We start from the raw sequence: 21,034 nt of genomic DNA on the forward strand, positions 1-21,034 counted from the left end.
AGCGGTTACGGTTTTACTATATCTTTGGTTTAACGGTCGATGTTCCACAATGATTTTTTTCTATGATAATGTGGTCATTTCACTCACACGAAATATTTTGAAAGAATAAAACGGTTTTGTCATGGTCTGAAACAATCCAAAAGGGTAAATGCAGGCAAAACTCGTACTCGTAGGTGATGGTGGTGTTGGTAAGACAACATTCGTCAAGAGACATCAAACAGGTGAATTCGAAAAGAAATATATTCCAACATTAGGTGTTCAAGTATCTCAATTATCATTCCAAACAACACATGGTGTTTTAACATATAACATTTGGGATACAGCAGGACAAGAACGTTTTGGTGGTCTTCGTGAAGGTTATTATCTTGAAGCTAATTGTGCTATCATCATGTTCGACGTTACATCGCCTACAACATATCGTAATGTCCCAACATGGCATCGTGATTTAGTGCGTGTTTGCCCAAATATCCCAATTGTTCTCGTTGGTAATAAGATTGATGTTCGTGACAGGAAAGTTCAAGCAAAGCGCGTTATTTTCCATAAGAAAAACAACATGAGATACTTCGAAATCTCAGCTAAAAGTAACTATCACTTTGAACTTCCATTCCTTTCATTAGCCCGTTCATTATCAGGTGATCCTAATCTTCAATTCACTACAGCAACTGTTTTGATGCCACCAGAAGTTGAAATGGATCCAAATCTTGCTGCACAATATGAAGCTGAACTTCAACAAGCAGAAGCTATTCCACTTCCAGAAGATGATAATGATTTCCTTAATTAAAAAATTAAATAACATTTTTTTGCTTTTATGTTTCAACAGTTGATACAATAAAAGTATTAAAACATTTTTATATGAATAATGATACCAAATTTAATTTCTGATTGAGCAGTGCATTTTACATTTTAGTGCCAATATTTCTAATCTACAAAATGGACTTGCTATTATGTCTAAAAAAAAATCTACCGAACCAATTTTTCGAAATTTTTATTTCTTTTTCGTGTGCAGTATTCAATTTAGAATGTAATATATTGAATATAATTTGATCGAATTATTAACTTTTTCGATGTTATTTAATCGTGATGTGCGATGAATATGGGTAATGGTGATTAGGGTTTCCGAAAACGGTACTCGTACTTTTTAACCGTTTTTTGTCATAACGTTTAAACAGGTACAAGTACAAAAAGTGACGCATATGAAAAGTGACATGACACCCAAAGTACAAAAAGTGACATTTATATTTGTTTTATGCGTTTTTTCCGATACATTTGAGTAATTTATAAATATATTCAAATTATTTTGCATGTATATATGTTGATGAAAATATTATCAGAATACTATTTAAAAATCTATTTTAAGAGACACAATAATTTAAGATAAAAAAATTTTTTGGAGTAGACCGTTTATATGATGATCGTTAACCGCTATTTATTGTGTAAATTGAAATGATTAAAAGATTTATTTTAAAAATAAAAATAAAAAAGATATTTATAATTAGAATAAGAATAAGAATAAGAATAAAATTAAAATAAAATACAATAGATTTTTCATCAAAAAATATTTAATTGACAGTTTCAACTCATTATGATATTAAAAATTATATCATTTCATAAAATATCATCAAAATCAGCAATTATATTATCATATTACATAATTATTCATTTATAACAAATACACACACTTATAAAAATATATTTTAGTTGAATTTATTTAGCTTAATAAATCAGCATTAACATAGAGAAAAGCTCTTTCAGTTGCACTTTCTTTGGACAATGCACCGCACTGGTCTGGTAAAGCATATCTTGCCATTGAAAATACTCGCTCTATGTTTGCTGAACTTGCTTTAAAACAAAAGTACTTTTCAGCAATTTTGAATGAATTTGGGAATTGTTTTGACTATATTTCCGAAATGATACAATATTTGTATTATCTGGAATTCTAACTTTTTTAAATAGCTTGTATTCATTTGCATTTCGTGTTGCATTTCGAGATCTAGGCGAGGTGTTTATGTTATTTTGGTTAGTTTGATGTGGAATTTTTGATTTCAAGTAATTTTTAGCTTCGATATAATATTTTTTTAATTCATATGGCAAAAGCTTTTTGCCATCTAAACAAGGGTTAAGAATTGCTGCAATGGTTAGGTTATTAAGAAATTCTTCATATTTAATTAACCTTGTAAATAGTGTATTTTTTAAATTGTTGGATTGTTGAATGAATCCACTCATATGCATTTCCTGAGTTATCTCTTGATAAATTTCCATTACTAAATCTAGGGCACAAATAAAAATATCATTTGAATCACTTTCAAGCTTTTTTGTAATATTGCTAATTTTCGTTATATAAGGCAAAATTGCATTTAAATATATCCAATCATTGTCATTTAATTTATCATCATCTTTTATTTTTTATAATTCGATTGACCTATCCTTAATTTAATAAAATTCGTAAATTTCCTTACGAAGTTGACATGCACGTTTGATTGAATTATATAAAGAAAGCCACCTAATTTCAATGTAACTCGGAATAATTTTACACTTTTTACCTTTCAAAGTAAGATATTGTTTGAATTGGCAATTGTTATATAAAACACTTAATTTATTGATAATTTGTTTGAGAGTTAAATCATTTGATATCCAATCAAGAAAAGCTCTATTTATAATATGAGAGCAACATGGTGTCCATTCAATGCCTGATATTTTGATTGCTTTTCTTACAGAAGATGCACAATCTGTGCATGTACAGGCAATTTTATTTCTATCTAGGTTATAACAAGCTAAATTTTCATCCAAAATTCTGGAAATAACGCTTGATGTTCTGCTTATATCGTCCGGAACCGTTAAACATAATAAATAATAACCACTCTCGATTGTTACCGAAATTCCAATAAAATTATAATTATACCTGATATATTCATCAAGAGAAAGGAAATAATATGGACATTGATCAAGAATACTTCTAATTTTCGATTGAATCATTAAATAAGTTTCATGGAATCTAGTTTCAAATGTCTCTAATGAAGGTAATGAATATGGAAATAATTCGGCAAACGATTTAAACTTTATTATTGAATGTGGAATTGCATTAACTGCAAAAAAATTTATTATTATTCTATCTAAATCCTTCTTCCATAATTGTGAAGTATAATGTTTTGCTTTAACATGTTTTGAAACATTCCCTGGATCTGAAGAAATATATTTGTTACACAAAGAACAAAAGCCAATTTTACACCCAATCATCAAATAAATATAATCATGATTTTTATGTTTTTGTGCAAAAGAAAGAGTAATTGAGTTTGGTGGTTTGGGTACAATTATTTTTGGTAATTGATTCAGTCTATTAAAGTCAAAAATTTCATTAGCTTCAATAAATGGAATACTTACAATATTTTGCATCCGAAGAAATGATGTGATACCAGATCGATTTGAGATAATCTAATAAATTTTTATCAAAATTCGAAGTTTGAATCTAAACACATGACTTTGAACTTAAAAATCAAAAATTTTGAATTCAAAAACTGCATCATTTAAGAAATAATGCAATTTTTATCACCAAGTTTTTGAATGGTCTATTTTTAACCGGAATTTGGCGGTTAATGTACAAGTACAAGTACCTTCTTTTAAGAAAAATCGATAAACCAACCAAAAAAAAGTACTTCCAGATTGAGAGACACTTTTTGTACAAGTACTTTGCGTCACTTTTAACCGATCGTACAAGTACTTTATTCTAGGAAACCCTAATGGTGATAAACCAAAAGGCTTCCGGAAGATCCTTGAAAACAGAGCTCGAGATCAGTGAATAAAGCTGACTGTCGCGTGAACTTCGATGTAATTTCATCAACATTGAAATTCCAATACGACGATAAAGTTGTGAATTTTTGAATAACATGCTACACAATTTAATACATACAAATATCTGAGGCTCAAAATGGAATAAAGCAACATGTTGATAATTTGAAATAAATTGTATAGTTTACGTGCTTCTTTTTTCAAATTAATCGCTTTTTCAATGGAGTGATGTGATGTGTGTTTGAAGTGATATGAACAAACTACAACATTTGCCAAATCTCTGTGGCTCTACAGTAACGACCATTTTATTCAAAAATGTCAAGCGAAGAGCAGGCAACACAACCCAAGGAAGTTCTCTCGAATCCTTGATTCGATTCCACAAACTAAAAGCGTTTTCTTATTGGGTTCCATAGATGAAAAGGATGTCATTATATTATTGGAAAAGACTCATTTCAATACAAATGATAATGCTTTTGAGCAAAGTAAAGATGGAGATAATACAAGTGAAGCTAAATTTTCAGATATTAAATCGATAGAAGATTTGAAAGAGAATAAAACAAATGATATTTATCATTGGGGGTTAGCTATCTTAGAGCAAGACATGGAACATAATCCCACTGCTAAGATAATATTGATATATTCTGCCAAAGCCACTCATATTGAAAAATATGGAAAACAAAAGTCCCATTTCATAAAAGAAACACCTGAAGTTTCTCATGAAATTGTTGAATCTCATATCAAAGAGATGTGCTCAGAAATAAGATTAAAATGGGTTCACAACATCTTATATGAAGGAGCCGAATCTGATCGTGAGATTTACAGAGAATATGATCCAAATGATATACAACAGTTTCGTCATATTACTAGAAATGAAATGGAATGGCTCTGATTTAGATTCCATGTATTTAATTGCCATAGTATATCTAAATGACATTCATTCATTACGTGATTTGAAACCAAAGGATCAACCATGGTTAAAAATGTTGATGAGAAAGATTAAAGCTGTTATATCCACGAAATATTCGGTTCATCCTGATGAATTAAGAATATATATTCATTATCAGCCATCGCATTATCACTTCCATATTCATATCATGAATATATTAAATCCAGGATTGGGATTTTCAATTGCAACAGGAAAAGCAATTTTACTGGATGAAGTAATCGAACAATTAAATTATATGGGAGGTGAAGGATATGAAAGAAGTACTCTATATTATGTACTTGGAAAAAACCACGAGCTATGGAAAAGAGGCTTGAATAAAGTGGTGGAAAAGCAATTGGAAACAGAAGGAACGTCAAATATTCCTCCACAGGATAAATAAAAAACCAATGGTTTTTTAATTTTTAAATTTGTGATTTTGGTTTTTTCATTCTTTTGCTCAAACGTTGAGACAAAAGTTCCATATTCGACTTGGAGTGAAATTCATTAAATTATGCATGAAGTTTTAATTGGAAATGTTGATGAAAGTCAAAACGTTACAAAAACGAATTTTTATTTAGGCGTGTGACAAATAAACAGTTGCTTGGATAGGTGGAAGATTTTCGTTGTCGTAGTCATAGAATTCCATTTCTTCTTCTTCAGGTCTGCTGGTTCATTTTTCAACAAGAAATATCATTTCAAACAAATTTTGATTTTAATCAAACAATTAATCCATCACTTTATGAAAGATGTGATTATGCAGCATTTTTCTATTAAATGTTTTAAATATTTACTTATAAATAATGCAAACGTTGAAGATACAGGTAAATATGCAGTTGTAGGTGGAAATGAAGAAATCATTCATTTATACTAACAAAATCATTCATTATTTAAATATGCATATGAAGCAGCAATTGAATTTCATCGAAATTACATCTTTCATTATTTTTATGATAATAAGAAATTAATTATTTAGAAGAATTTGGAAAGCTTTGTATTTTATATAATAATTATGAAATATTTTCATTTTTAGTTAAAGAAGAAATGAGAATCAATGATTATATTATTAATGAAGCAGCAACTATTAGAAATATTTATTTAGTTGAATGTTTTCTTAAAGATCATTCAGTTCGGCATGATATATTGGCATTTTTATCTGAATCAAGAAATATTGAAGTTGTTGAATACTTATTAAATCAAAAAGGAATTGTTATTAATGTTGAAGATATTTATTTGTTTTAATTAAAATTTAATTTAATAATTTCTTGTTTCAAAATATTATTTTTGATTTCAAATATTTATTAGAGCATTTATAGATGAAATTTTGGTATATTTGGAAAAAATAGAAAAGAACAATATTAATAATTAAAAAATGAAATTATTTAATAAATAAAAATGATATTTGGTTTATTTCAATGTGTTAAATGATAAAATAATAAAACATTCTTATAGCCTATAAAAAAATATTTTCATTAAAGAATAGCATTGGATTGAATGGATATTTTTTAAGTTTAAAAATGCGAATTTGACATTTTCTTTAGTGTTTATTGAAACGAAATATTGTTTAATTCATAAGTCTTCCAAAGAATTCGATTCTGTTCAGTGTAAGGTAGTAGGTGCCACACCAGTTCTTATCAGTTTGTGTTAGCTTCAAATAACGGAATTGTTCTTGCTTTCCTTGAATCTCAAAAAATGCTTCTTTACTGTATCCATTTAGTGAACCATTATTGGATATTTCATCAAGAATTGTCCAATTACTTTTGTCATTAGAACCCTCCAATTTCCAACTTTTAAGATATTGTGGACCCCAATTATTTGAAGATTTTAATGAATATGCAGTGAGAGAAACTTTTCTATCTTTGAAATCGAATATAATAAATTGATTTACAATGTTTTGTGTACCGAAATATCCTTCATCTTGTACAATACTGCTTAATGGATATCTTTTATCATTGATAAATGAAGATGCTATCACTTCAATTGTTCCATTTGTTATAATATTTCAATTACTTTGTTTTGTGAGATGATCAAGAATTCCATTAAATTTATTTGTTCCGTCATATTTAGATAGAAAAGGTAAAAATCTCTTTAGAAATTCTTCGTCAGATCTTTTGCCTCGAATTTTTTTAAGCGCAGGCCACAGATCACCGATTTTATCTGGCGGAATTGAATCAATAATGGATGTCAATCTATCAGAATCTTCTTCTTCTAAAAATTCACTGTGAATATATTTAAATAAGACATAAAATTCTGGATTTTGTTGATATTTTCTAATAACAAAATCAAGCAATGATTTTTCATTTAAAAGTTTGAGTTTATCACATTTCAAAAACAATTCTAATTGTGACAACGAAAAATTTTGATCTTTAATTCTTCAGAATGTTTTGCTCCATATTCAATTTCTTTGTCAATATTAACTCCTGCTTTCGTTTTGGTGTGAAGAATATTTATTAAATTGTCATTATTGATTTCAAGAGATAATTTTTCTATAAGTTCTGGATTTTTAAGATGGTTAAAAATGTTGATAAGTGGATCTTTCAAATCAATAATATTAACACTTTGTCCATGTAATAAATTCTCTAATTTATGAATTATTTCATCTGTTACAACTTCGTCAACTTTTAAAAAAATCATTTTTGGGTTTTTAGCTTTCATATTTGAAACAACAGGTGAAATAAATTCTGCAAGGAAGTCAGGTACTTTTAATACTTTATTATTTTGAAATCGAAACTCGAAATTATTTTCATAATTTTTAAAATTAATTCTTTTTAAACCTTCTACTGAAAGTGAAAAATTCAATAAACACTTACAATTGAAATTTTCTTTATAAGGCCTAATGCCACAATTTGATATCGATTCCATAAGTCGTAATTTATGTGAAACAATGCTAATGCAAAAAATGCCATTACAATTTTCGGAGCTAACGGTTGCCACATTTAAAAAACCGTTGGAAACCATAAATTGCTATATTTTTTTATATGCCAATACTAAGTGAGGGCGCTAGTTTAGTCATTGTGTTGTAGGAATATAGATGGCGTTTTCCAATATGAGTATCAAATTAGTTTAAAGATATTTTAAATATTTTCTCAAATTTATGTCGTCGTTCACCTTCTGAACTTGGTCATGCAGTCAATTGTATTAGATTTGACGTACTATCGTACTGCAAATTATTGGATCGTTCGTACACATGTGGAACTTCATGGGGCGAAGATGTCCCTATGAACAAGAACAACCAATGCGGCGTTGCAGCAGATGCCGTTATACCAATTACATAAATAAACGAAATTCTTTTATTACATTTCATAAATATAACGCAATAATTTTTATTTATTTCAAAATTCCATAAAATTCTACTTGTCGTTGATGAATCCCATCATCTCAGCGAAAAGCTCGCCTTCAGCGTATTCTCTTGAAGTCGTTTCTCTTGCGATCACATCTGCCATTATTGCTATCCATTTGGTTAAGAAGGGCAATGCCTTTGCCGGTAGAATCAGTAGGCATCAAAGGCGCAACATGGAACATAACTTTATAAAACATATCATCATAATAAATTGAATGTGTTCCATTTGTGAATCTTTTTGTGTCCAAAAGTCCATCATAACCTTTGAAGTTACTTAGGTCCTAGACACACTGACCTATAGCTAAAAGGTAACTTTGGAATTACGGCGTTGTATCATGTAAAAAATTTGCTAAAATTTATTTTTGTGTGAATTGGTGCACCCCGACGTAAACGGTTACTCAATTTATGCCAATTTGGTATTCAGTTTTGTTCAGATTTTCTCACAAAATATTGCCCTTTGTCGATCAAAAAACAAACAAAAACTAAATAAATTTATTCAATTCTTCTCAAACCTGAAAATTTATTTAATTTATTTCAAGTGGGAGGAAACCAAAGTAAAGCGATTATCAAATACAACGAAAACCTTCAAATATTGCAAGCTATTGAGAGAATTATTTTCGATTTAAATGAGGAAAATATTGATCAGTCAGTCGAATCTTCTTTTCAATACTTTTCTCAAGAATTTCCAATTTCATTTCTTCACATTATTAGCAGAATTATTTATTCATATTTTGTTTCCAAAGGATTTGAAAAATTATGCATCAAGTATTTACAGAAAGCAGAAATAAAATCGAATAATACCTTAATTAATGTTGTTACTCAGTTTTTATTAACAATTAATAACGAAGAATCAAATTATTTTATTGAAAAAATGATTGAAAGTAAATTAATAGAACCAAAAATTATTCAAAATAAAAATAATCCTTTTTATATACATTATGTTTCAGAAGAAGAATTCATAAAAAAATATGTTAAGAATGGACACAATCCAAATAAAATCGCAACAATAATTCGTAATGATGAAGTCGAAAAACTTCAAGAAATATCATCACAAACAAATTTTGATTTTAATCAAACAATTAAACCATCGCTTTATGAAAGATGTTCATTTATTAATCAAAGAAATGTTAGATTAATTGATTATGCAGCATTTTTTTCTTCAGTTAAATGTTTTAAATATTTACTTATGAATGGGTCTAAATTAGATAAAACAGGTAAATATGCAATTGCAGGTGGAAATGAAGAAATCATTCATTTATGTGAGCAAAATCATTCATCATTTGATAGCGCATATGAAACAGCAATCATGTTTCATCGAAATGATATCTTTAAATATATTTATGAAAATAAAATTAACCATGATAATAATTTAGAAGAATTAGGAAAAGAATGTATTTTACATGATAATTTTGATCTTCTTTCATTTTTAAAAGAAGAAGGAATGATTATCAATAAGAATCATATCATCAATTCTATTAGAACAGGAAATATTTTTATTTTTTTATATTTCCTCGGAAATAATAAGATTTCACTAAATTTTTTGGAGATTTCAGAGATTTCTATCAAGGAAGAATTTTTTAACTACCTTATTAATCATAAATATATTAATTTAAAGAGGAGTGTTTGAAAATTTTTTTGAAATTTTATTAAAACAATTTGATATTTTAAAATACGATTTAAATTTTTATTGTAAAATTTAATACAGCACTTATTTTAGCATCTGAAAAAGGTCACACAGAAATTGTTAAAATACTTCTTAAACAAGAAGGAATTGATGTTAATGTAAAAGATATTCATTTGAATAATTTGCAATATGTTTTAATAATTTGATATATGTTTTAATAATTTGGAATATGTTTTAATAATTTGAAACAGCACTTCATATAGCAGTTAAAAATAAAAATATAGAAATAGTAAAATTACTTTTAGATAAAGAAGGAATTGATGTTAATGCAAAAACTATTCATTTGAATAATTTGGAATATGTTTTAATAATTTAGAATATGTTTTAATAATTTGAAACAGCACTTCATATTGCAGTTAAAAATAATAATATAGAAATAGTAAAATTACTTTTAGATAAAGAAGGAATTGATGTTAATGCAAAAACTATTCATTTGAATAATTTAGAATATGTTTTAATAATTTGGAATATATTTTAATAATTTAAAATATGTTTTAATAATTTTATATATGTTTTAATAATTTGAAATATGTTTTAATAATTTGGAATATATTTTAATAATTTGATATATGTTTTAATAATTTTATATATGTTTTAATAATTTGAAATATATTTTAATCATTTGAAACAGCACTTCATATAGCAGTTAAAAATAATAATATAGAAATAGTAAAATTACTTTTAGATAAAGGAATTGATGTTAATGCAAAATATATTCATTTGAATAATTTAGAATATGTTTTAATAATTTTATATATATTTTAATAATTTGAAATATGTTTTAATAATTTGGAATATGTTTTATTAATTTGGAATATGTTTTAATAATTTGGAATATGTTTTATTAATTTGGAACAGCACTTCATATAGCAGTTAAAAATAATAATATAGAAATAGTAAAATTACTTTTAGATAAAGGAATTGATGTTAATGCAAAATATATTCATTTGAATAATTTGGAATATGTTTTAATAATTTTGTATATGTTTTAATAATTTAGAATATGTTTTAATAATTTGAAATATATTTTAATAATTTGAAATATATTTTAATAATTTTATATATGTTTTAATAATTTAGAATATGTTTTAATAATTTGAAATATGTTTTAATAATTTGGAATATGTTTTATTAATTTGGAACAGCACTTCATATAGCAGTTAAAAATAATAATATAGAAATAGTAAAATTACTTTTAGATAAAGGAATTGATGTTAATGCAAAATATATTCATTTGAATAATTTAGAATATGTTTTAATAATTTATAATATGTTTTAATAATTTGGAATATGTTTTAATAATTTTATATATGTTTTAATAATTTAGAATATGTTTTAATAATTTGAAATATGTTTTAATAATTTGGAATATGTTTTATTAATTTGGAACAGCACTTCATATAGCAGTTAAAAATAATAATATAGAAATAGTAAAATTACTTTTAGATAAAGGAATTGATGTTAATGCAAAATATATTCATTTGAATAATTTAGAATATGTTTTAATAATTTATAATATGTTTTAATAATTTGGAATATGTTTTAATAATTTTATATATGTTTTAATAATTTTATATATGTTTTAATAATTTATAATATGTTTTAATAATTTGAAATATATTTTAATAATTTGAAACAGCACTTCATATAGCAGTTAGAAATAATAATATAGAAATAGTAAAATTACTTTTAGATAAAGGAATTGATGTTAATGCAAAATATATTCATTTGAATAATTTAGAATATGTTTTAATAATTTGAAATATGTTTTAATAATTTGAAATATATTTTAATAATTTTATATATGTTTTAATAATTTATAATATGTTTTAATAATTTGGAATATATTTTAATAATTTGAAACAGCACTTCATATAGCAGTTAAAAATAATAATATAGAAATAGTAAAATTACTTTTAGATAAAGGAATTGATGTTAATGCAAAATATATTCATTTGAATAATTTAGAATATGTTTTAATAATTTGAAATATGTTTTAATAATTTGGAATATGTTTTAATAATTTTATATATGTTTTAATAATTTATAATATGTTTTAATAATTTGAAATATATTTTAATAATTTGAAACAGCACTTCATATAGCAGTTAGAAATAATAATATAGAAATAGTAAAATTACTTTTAGATAAAGGAATTGATGTTAATGCAAAATATATTCATTTGAATAATTTAGAATATGTTTTAATAATTTGAAATATGTTTTAATAATTTTATATATGTTTTAATAATTTTATATATGTTTTAATAATTTATAATATGTTTTAATAATTTGAAATATATTTTAATCATTTGAAACAGCACTTCATATAGCAGTTAGAAATAATAATATAGAAATAGTAAAATTACTTTTAGATAAAGGAATTGATGTTAATGCAAAATATATTCATTTGAATAATTTAGAATATGTTTTAATAATTTAGAATATGTTTTAATAATTTGAAATATGTTTTAATAATTTGAAACAGCACTTCATATAGCAGTTAGAAATAATAATATAGAAATCGTAAAATTACTTTTAGATAAAGGAATTGATGTTAATGCAAAATATATTCATTTGAATAATTTAGAATATGTTTTAATAATTTGAAATATGTTTTAATAATTTGGAATATGTTTTAATAATTTTATATATGTTTTAATAATTTTATATATGTTTTAATAATTTATAATATGTTTTAATAATTTGAAATATATTTTAATAATTTGAAACAGCACTTCATATAGCAGTTAGAAATAATAATATAGAAATAGTAAAATTACTTTTAGATAAAGGAATTGATGTTAATGCAAAATATATTCATTTGAATAATTTAGAATATGTTTTAATAATTTGAAATATATTTTAATAATTTGAAATATATTTTAATAATTTTATATATGTTTTAATAATTTAGAATATGTTTTAATAATTTGGAATATGTTTTATTAATTTGGAACAGCACTTCATATAGCAGTTAGAAATAATAATATAGAAATAGTAAAATTACTTTTAGATAAAGGAATTGATGTTAATGCAAAATATATTCATTTGAATAATTTAGAATATGTTTTAATAATTTGAAATATATTTTAATAATTTGAAATATATTTTAATAATTTTATATATGTTTTAATAATTTTATATATGTTTTAATAATTTGAAATATGTTTTAATCATTTGAAACAGCACTTCATATAGCAGTTAGAAATAATAATATAGAAATAGTAAAATTACTTTTAGATAAAGGAATTGATGTTAATGCAAAAACTATTCATTTGAATAATTTAGAATATGTTTTAATAATTTAGAATATGTTTTAATAATTTGAAATATGTTTTAATAATTTGAAACAGCACTTCATATAGCAGTTAGAAATAATAATATAGAAATCGTAAAATTACTTTTAGATAAAGGAATTGATGTTAATGCAAAAAATATTCATTTGAATAATTTGGAATATGTTTTAATAATTTGTAATATGTTTTAATAATTTATAATATGTTTTAATAATTTGAAATATGTTTTAATAATTTAAAATATGTTTTAATAATTTTATATATGTTTTAATAATTTTATATATGTTTTAATAATTTGAAATATGTTTTAATAATTTTATATATGTTTTAATAATTTTATATATGTTTTAATAATTTGAAATATGTTTTAATCATTTGAAACAGCACTTCATATAGCAGTTAGAAATAATAATATAGAAATAGTAAAATTACTTTTAGATAAAGGAATTGATGTTAATGCAAAAACTATTCATTTGAATAATTTGGAATATTTTTTAATAATTTAGAATATGTTTTAATAATTTGAAATATGTTTTAATAATTTGAAACAGCACTTCATATAGCAGTTAGAAATAATAATATAGAAATAGTAAAATTACTTTTAGATAAAGGAATTGATGTTAATGCAAAAACTATTCATTTGAATAATTTAGAATATGTTTTAATAATTTGAAACAGCACTTCATATAGCAGTTAGAAATAATAATATAGGAATATTAAAATTACTTTTAGATAAAGGAATTGATGTTAATGCAAAAGATATTCATTTTAATAATTTGGAATATGTTTTAATAATTTTATATATGTTTTAATAGTTTGGAATATGTTTTAACAATATTTTACTGCAATTCAAATTGCACATCAAAAAGGTTACACAGAAATAACAAATGTACTTCGTGAATAAAGTACAAATGAAAATTTTAAATCAGATTCCTCTTCTACAAACATCAAATCTTCATTTTCAATAAGAAATGGAAATAAAGCATATATTGTTAACAATATTAAAATCAACTCGAAGATCAAATGTTCGCAAAAAACATTTCTTAGATATTCTCCTCAACATGGTTGAGCATAATTCTAAAATCACTCCAATTCCAAATTTCCATATGTATTTTATCTAATTTAGCAATTTCGTTCATTTCTTCTCAGTGATTTTTGAAGTACCAAATGCTAAAGTTCTCTGTGTTTCCCATATTAATGCAACCTGAGCAATTGTTTTTCCATGTGTATCGCGAATCTTCTTAAGCATTACTTTTTGGAAGATACCAAACAAGCCTTCAGCGAGAGATCACCCATTGTATAACATAAATCTTGTTGTTGTTATAAAAGAATATGAACAATTCATTACAAGGAAATATTTATGTTAAAATTACAAGACAATAATCTTATTTCAATGTTTGTGTTAAGATTTAAACTTTTTAAATTAAAAATTACTATTTGATAAAAGCATTTATCCATGCGCAAAAATTATGATTTTGAAAATGTTTAATACAGAATTGGAGTGATTTTTTAATTAACCTCGGTACCGAGCTCTCCAAGCAAACACTAAAGCTATGTTGCTCACCAAAAACGCCTAATCACGGCGCTTTTATCCTTTCACGCCTGTGATCTTATATCTGTATCTATAAGGGATTCAAAAAGTTCTTCCCCACCTCTTTTTTTGATGATTAAAATAAAAAATTTTTATGACTTGTTTACTTTTATTTAAAGAAGTGGTCTTCGTGATTCTTTACTATTAAAGTCTTTTTATCTTTGACACAAACATAGTTAAAGCTCTCCATAAGTGGTAATTCAAAATATACAAATAATTTCATTTTTTAAATTGTATTATGTATTTTTCTCCATACGCTTTCAATTTTCTTTAACCATTCCAAAGAATTACATATTTTTAAAATAAAAATAAAAACAAACTCTATAACTTTTATTCATGATTTTTTCAAAATTATTGTTTCAGGAATAATTTTCACATTACCTTTCTTTGTTGTTATCATTAATGATTTATGTTTTTTAATATAAATTATATTTGTTACTTCTGATTGTAATGAAATTCTTGGATCATAAATATTCAAATAAAAAGCTTCGCATGTATATAATCGATTTTTATTATCGATAATTAATAAATAATCAATACATTTTTCATTATTCCATGTATACCAATATGAAATATTCATCAAAATTTTCTTCTTTTGAAGAATATTTCCATTACTATTAATTAAAATCAAATTCGAATTTGTATAAATAATAATAAAACAAAATGAATTCGTAATAATTATTTTTAATGGAATGAAATCGATATTTATATTAAATATTAAATTAGATTTAAAATCATATAATAAAATATTTCCTTCAATTGTACCAAAAATAATAATTTGATATATCGAATTTAATGAATATGTTGAAATAGAATCATTAAAGATTAATATACTTGTGATCAAATTACCATTATTTCGCATATCAATAATAGAAACATTTCCAATTTCATTAATTATCGCTAAATAATTTCCCGAATATTCAACATTTATAATATGTCCAAATTTATATGAAAACGAATTCGAAATTGTTAAACTTTCAATAATTAATTGTTTCGAATTAATAAATAAAAATCCTTCATTAATTATCCGAATATCAAATGATTTCGGTATACATTCTATTTCTAATTGTTTAATAATTTGTTCTTTCGGATTATTAATATTAATTTGGATTTCAATGATTGAACGATTTAAACAAAATCCTAAAAATTTAAATATATTATTATTAGATGAAATAAATACTACGTTTATAATATCATTTTGATTAAAATTAAAATTATATTGTTTAGTTATCATTGATGTTTTATGTTCTAAATTTTTTTTCGGATGTTTTTCTTTAAATATTTGCGTTGATAAATGTCCACATTTTGATAATATTTTAGTAACTATTTCCGGATTTATATTATTCGATGAATCCCATATTGTTTCATAAAGTGTTTGTGAATAAATATTATGATTTGGTATAAATTCTTTATGTTCAATTGAATCAATACCAAATATTTGATCAATCCATAAATCAAGTGTTTTCGAAATTTCATCACTTTCAAGTGCTTTACGTTGTAAATATATAAACTCATCAGATGTCATATTCCGTGTTCCTTCATCTGTTTTAATTAATGGTAATTCGATATTATTAAAAAAGATTGGTGAATAAAAGAATTCTGGTGTAATTTCAAAACAATTTGATTTTTCTGAACATTCTTTGAATGCTTTATTCATCGACGAAATGTGATCTGAAATCAGTAAATTTTCTTTATAAATATTTTCTTTTAATTCAGAATAAGGATAAATATTGGATAAAAAATATGATATTATTGTAGGGTTTGAAGGTGCTATTGATAAGATATTAGGTTCTGTTGAAAATTGAAAATTAACAGGTTTCGACATATCTCTTAAGTTTTTTAACCATATAAAATCATTATAAACCCAAGGAAATATTGGATATAATGAAGGATCATTAAATGTACGACCAGAATATAAATTTAATAACATTAAATATTCGAAATTTGTTATTTCATTATTTACCCATTTATTAGTAATTCCAGAAATAGATATAAATTCTGGAATTGATATATTTTCGATTGGTTTTGTTAATAAATTATTAAGTAAATCAATAATTGTTGTTGAACTTATAGGTGAGAAATCAAGAAAATAACTTTTCCCATTATTTAAATATATTTCAAATGAATTCTTTAAATGAAATCGTTGTCTTTTAAGTATTATATTAATATTTTCGAATTTTATAACTTTATGTGATTTATTAGTAATTAAATGTATCGAATCATTCGTAACATTAAATAAAGTATTATAATCTTTTAATAGAGTAACTTTAATACATTTAAATGAATATATATAATTAGTATTATTATCATTATCAATAATTTGTTTGTTATTTTGATGATTTAAATCATTTTCTTTCTTAAATGTCGTTTTAATAAATGGTCGAGTTAAGTTATTACATAGTTTAGAATTAACTTTTAATATCATTTGATTTTTAATATTATGTTTTAATGGTGAAATACAATTTATTTGATTTAGAATCAAATGTCTGAACTTTTTATTTTGTTTATAATAATTTTGCATTTGTATATTTATATAATTATTAATTGATTCTTCAGATCTTTTAAAGATTTGAAGTTTTTCATATATTAAAAGATCAGATGCAGAAATTATATTTTCATTATATCGTTGAATCGCATGTTCTTTAAAATTAAGAATTCGATTATAATAACCTTCGCCAACTATAATTAAGTATTTTGGTATGAATTCATTTAAATTTGATTGCGTTTGATATAAATCATTTTCATTATATAATGAATGTTCTAACATAAACTTTAAAATTGATTTATAAAATAATAATTTACCTCCATCAGAGTTAGGACTATTTTGTAATAACATAAATATCATTTTTTTATTAACTAATTCTCCTTTTTTATTTAACAAAAATGAAAAAGTATAACTTGAAGACATAGGTAAATCTTTAAATATTCGAATTATATCAAAGAAATGTTTTACTTGAATTAAATTTTTATTATTATTTTCATTTAAAATAGGCTCATTATTAGAAAATAATGAATTATTATATATATTTATGATTGCTTCTGATGTTTGATGATTTAAATGTAATACAATACTTTTAAAACATCGTTCAAACATTCCTTTTTCAGGGAAATGTTCATATAATAATCTATATAAAGATTTACTAAATGATTCAATATTAGGAAATGATAATGAAGTTAATAAATCAATCATAGCTACTAATGTATCGATTATATTATAAGCAAAAGATTGTTTAATAATATTAAATATAAAATTTAATATTAATTTTCGTTGTGATTTATTTATAAAAGAAATAAGTAATAAAGGTGTAAATGACCAAAATGGATCATTTACAATTATTTTACTTAAATTTTCATTAATTTTTAATGAATTTAATGCATTAATTACTAAATCAAATTCATTTTTATTAAATGAATATAAAATACATAAAGGATAAACTAAAGGAATTTCAGGAAGTAAATTTATTAATTCTTGATAAATAGAATCCTTAAAAAATCTTTCATTCATTAATGACATTAACGATTCTAAATGTAAACTAAAATGTTCGATATCTAAATAATAAATAATTTTAATTGTTAAGATTAATCGATCTTTATCAGGTAAAAATTGTGAATAAATAAGTTTACAAATTTCATATTTCTCTTCAGAATTAAATGAATTTGTTTTAATGATTTCTAAAAATGTATTTAACAATGAAATTAAACCTTTTGAATCATTACAACACATTAAATGAGATATCATTAAAAAAGCATTTTCTTTTGTAAATGTTTTATTACAATAAGATACTAAAATATTATGAAAATGTTCTCGAATTAAATCAATATTTAAATCAGTTGATCTTGGTCTTGTTGATTCAATTGTACCTTTAATTATATTCTTTTCGATTGGTTGATACCAAAAATATGTTCGAATCATTGAAAGAATTTTACCTAAACTTGGAAAATAATTTCGATAAGTTGGAAACAAAATTGTTTCCCAATTTATAACAATTTTTAGTAATGCATTTGAATCACAATTAATCCATAATTCGAAATTAAATAAAATATCATTAATTAATGATTCAATTAACTTTTGATTTTTTATGGAATCGAGCATCGAAAAAAACTTTTTATATATCGAATAATTTAATTTATTTTTAACTTCATGAATTAATATATAAGAAATTAATGGGAAAAAATTAAAATTACTTTGTGTTGAATCACTATAACATATAATTCTTTGTAAAATAGTCAAGAAAATATCTTGAAAATGATTTGTTAATTGATCAAAAATAGTAAAAAATGGAATTAATAATTTCATTGATTTCTTTAATGAAAATATATCGAAAATATTTAAATATAAAGGAAATTGTTGTTTAAATGAAAATTGTAATTTACCTTTTTTATTTCTTAAATCTAATAGAGGATTAATATCAGAAACAGAATTTTCGAAATTACGGATTTCAATATTAGTTAAAATCCCTTCGAATATATATAAGTCGCCAACTTCTGCATAAAAATTATCTTTTTTATTTTCTTTTCCACCGAAAATAATTTTCAAATTTTCAGTTAAAAAAGGAAATAAATCTAAAGGAAAATTTATTGAAGGTTTTCCTGAATAAGAAAATGATAACAAAGGTTTTTTATTTGGTATGTTTTCAATTGTAATTAAGATTGGAACCCATTCACAATTAGGAAAATCGATAACTAAAGGTGCACTAGCACAAGTATCATCGACATTAATTTCGGATAAAATTGAGCCTCCTTGAATATAAAAACGAATTCCATTATCTTTTTCATCATAAATATTAAACATTTCACATTGGCCATTAATAATTTGAGCATAAAATGAATCAATTTTTAGATAAAAATAAATAGTAATACCATTTTTAAGTTGTTCAAGTTTTAATCCTTTAATAATAACTTTTCTATCTTTATAATTTAATAAAGTAATTTGATGAGGATTTCTCGATTTTATAAAAGAAGAATTCGCAAATGATTTTAATAATTCTTCTGAGAATTTTTCATTATTATTTTGTGGATAAATAATTGATATCATATTTGATATTATTGGTGGTGAAGAAATATATTGTGAAATTAAGAATATTAATGGAATAATTCGATTTATTACATAATCTTCAGTAAATTTTAAGTTAAAAGTAAATCCATGATAAGAAAATTTGTTATTAAAATTTTGTATTATCTTCAGTAATAATACATCAAAATAACTTTCATGACATTGAATACAATTATAAATCGAATAATTACATAAATCATAAAATAAATTTAAATATTTTTTTGAGTTTTCTTCACTTTCAATTACACTTAATAATAATAAAATTAATGAAGGAACATGTATAAAAAACATAGAAGATGAATGAATAGTTCGACTTCCTGCTATAATTCCTATTAAACAAGATAAAGTTTCTTCATCGACACCAATATTCTTTATAGTTGAATGTAATTGATATACATTCGTTAATGATAAATTAAATCCTTGATTATTCGATGATAAATGTGAAAAAAATGTCAAAACTTGTAAAAAAAATTGTTTCGAACAAAAATGTATATTATAATTTATAAATGTAGGAATTAAAGATGAACAATAAAATGATAATTTTGGATTATGTGTAATTGCATCATTAAAACATTCTAATAATCGTAAAGGTAAATCTTTAAATGAACCTTTATTACATACATCAAATATTCCTCGAATGAATTGTATAGTTTGTGTAACATTCGAACCATTGTTATTCATTAAAAATTGTTTTACACATGTAATGATTGGTGATTGTAAAGATGGCTCGAAAATTCTTGAAAGAAAACAACTTGTAAATGATGAAGATGAAAAACATTGTAATGCTGTCGATTGATTTTCTAATAAAGCAAATAAATATATTAAAATTGTACTTCGAGCATTTTGTACAATATTTTTCGATTCTAAATTTAAAACTAAGAAATCAAGTACTGCAAGTACTCTAACAACTATAGATATCGATTGTTCTTCAACTAAAACAATTGGATCAAAATCATTTAACTTAGAATGAATACATCCAATAATATCCGAAAATAAAAATGGATGCGTTTTATATTTATTTAATAATTCATTTAAATATTTAGGATTTGCGTCTATAATAATATCAATTGAAGTTTTCCGTAAAAATCGAATTAGTTGAAAGTTTTCACATTTATTAAACGATGAGATTCCTGGTTGAAATATTATTTGTGATGTTAATATATTAAAAATGTCTTTATTATTTGAATCAATTCGTTTAGATTGAATTATAATATATTGAAATATCATATAAACAATTGGAAAATTATATTCTTCGTTTTGGAAACATTGAATAAAACTATTCGTAAATAATTCGATATAATTTGTAATTGTATTTAACATTCCGGATGATATTAATTTAAGTAATTTCATTTCATCTTCATTA

At 23.2% G+C, this 21,034-nt stretch overlaps 1 protein-coding gene across 1 annotated transcript; it reads left to right on the top strand.

The window, feature by feature from the left end:
* Positions 1–148: 148 nt before the first annotated feature.
* Positions 149–781, top strand: GO595_001655 (GTP-binding nuclear protein Ran; the record flags this gene model as incomplete). Its single annotated transcript, XM_067914477.1, has 1 exon — positions 149–781. The coding sequence occupies one exon, from the start codon at positions 149–151 to the stop codon at positions 779–781; it is 633 nt and encodes a 210-aa protein (XP_067778231.1).
* Positions 782–21,034: the final 20,253 nt, after the last annotated feature.

This window comes from Histomonas meleagridis (assembly GCF_020186115.1).
Source record: "Histomonas meleagridis strain 2922-C6/04-10x chromosome Unknown contig_146, whole genome shotgun sequence".
Lineage (NCBI taxonomy): Eukaryota > Parabasalia > Tritrichomonadida > Dientamoebidae > Histomonas > Histomonas meleagridis.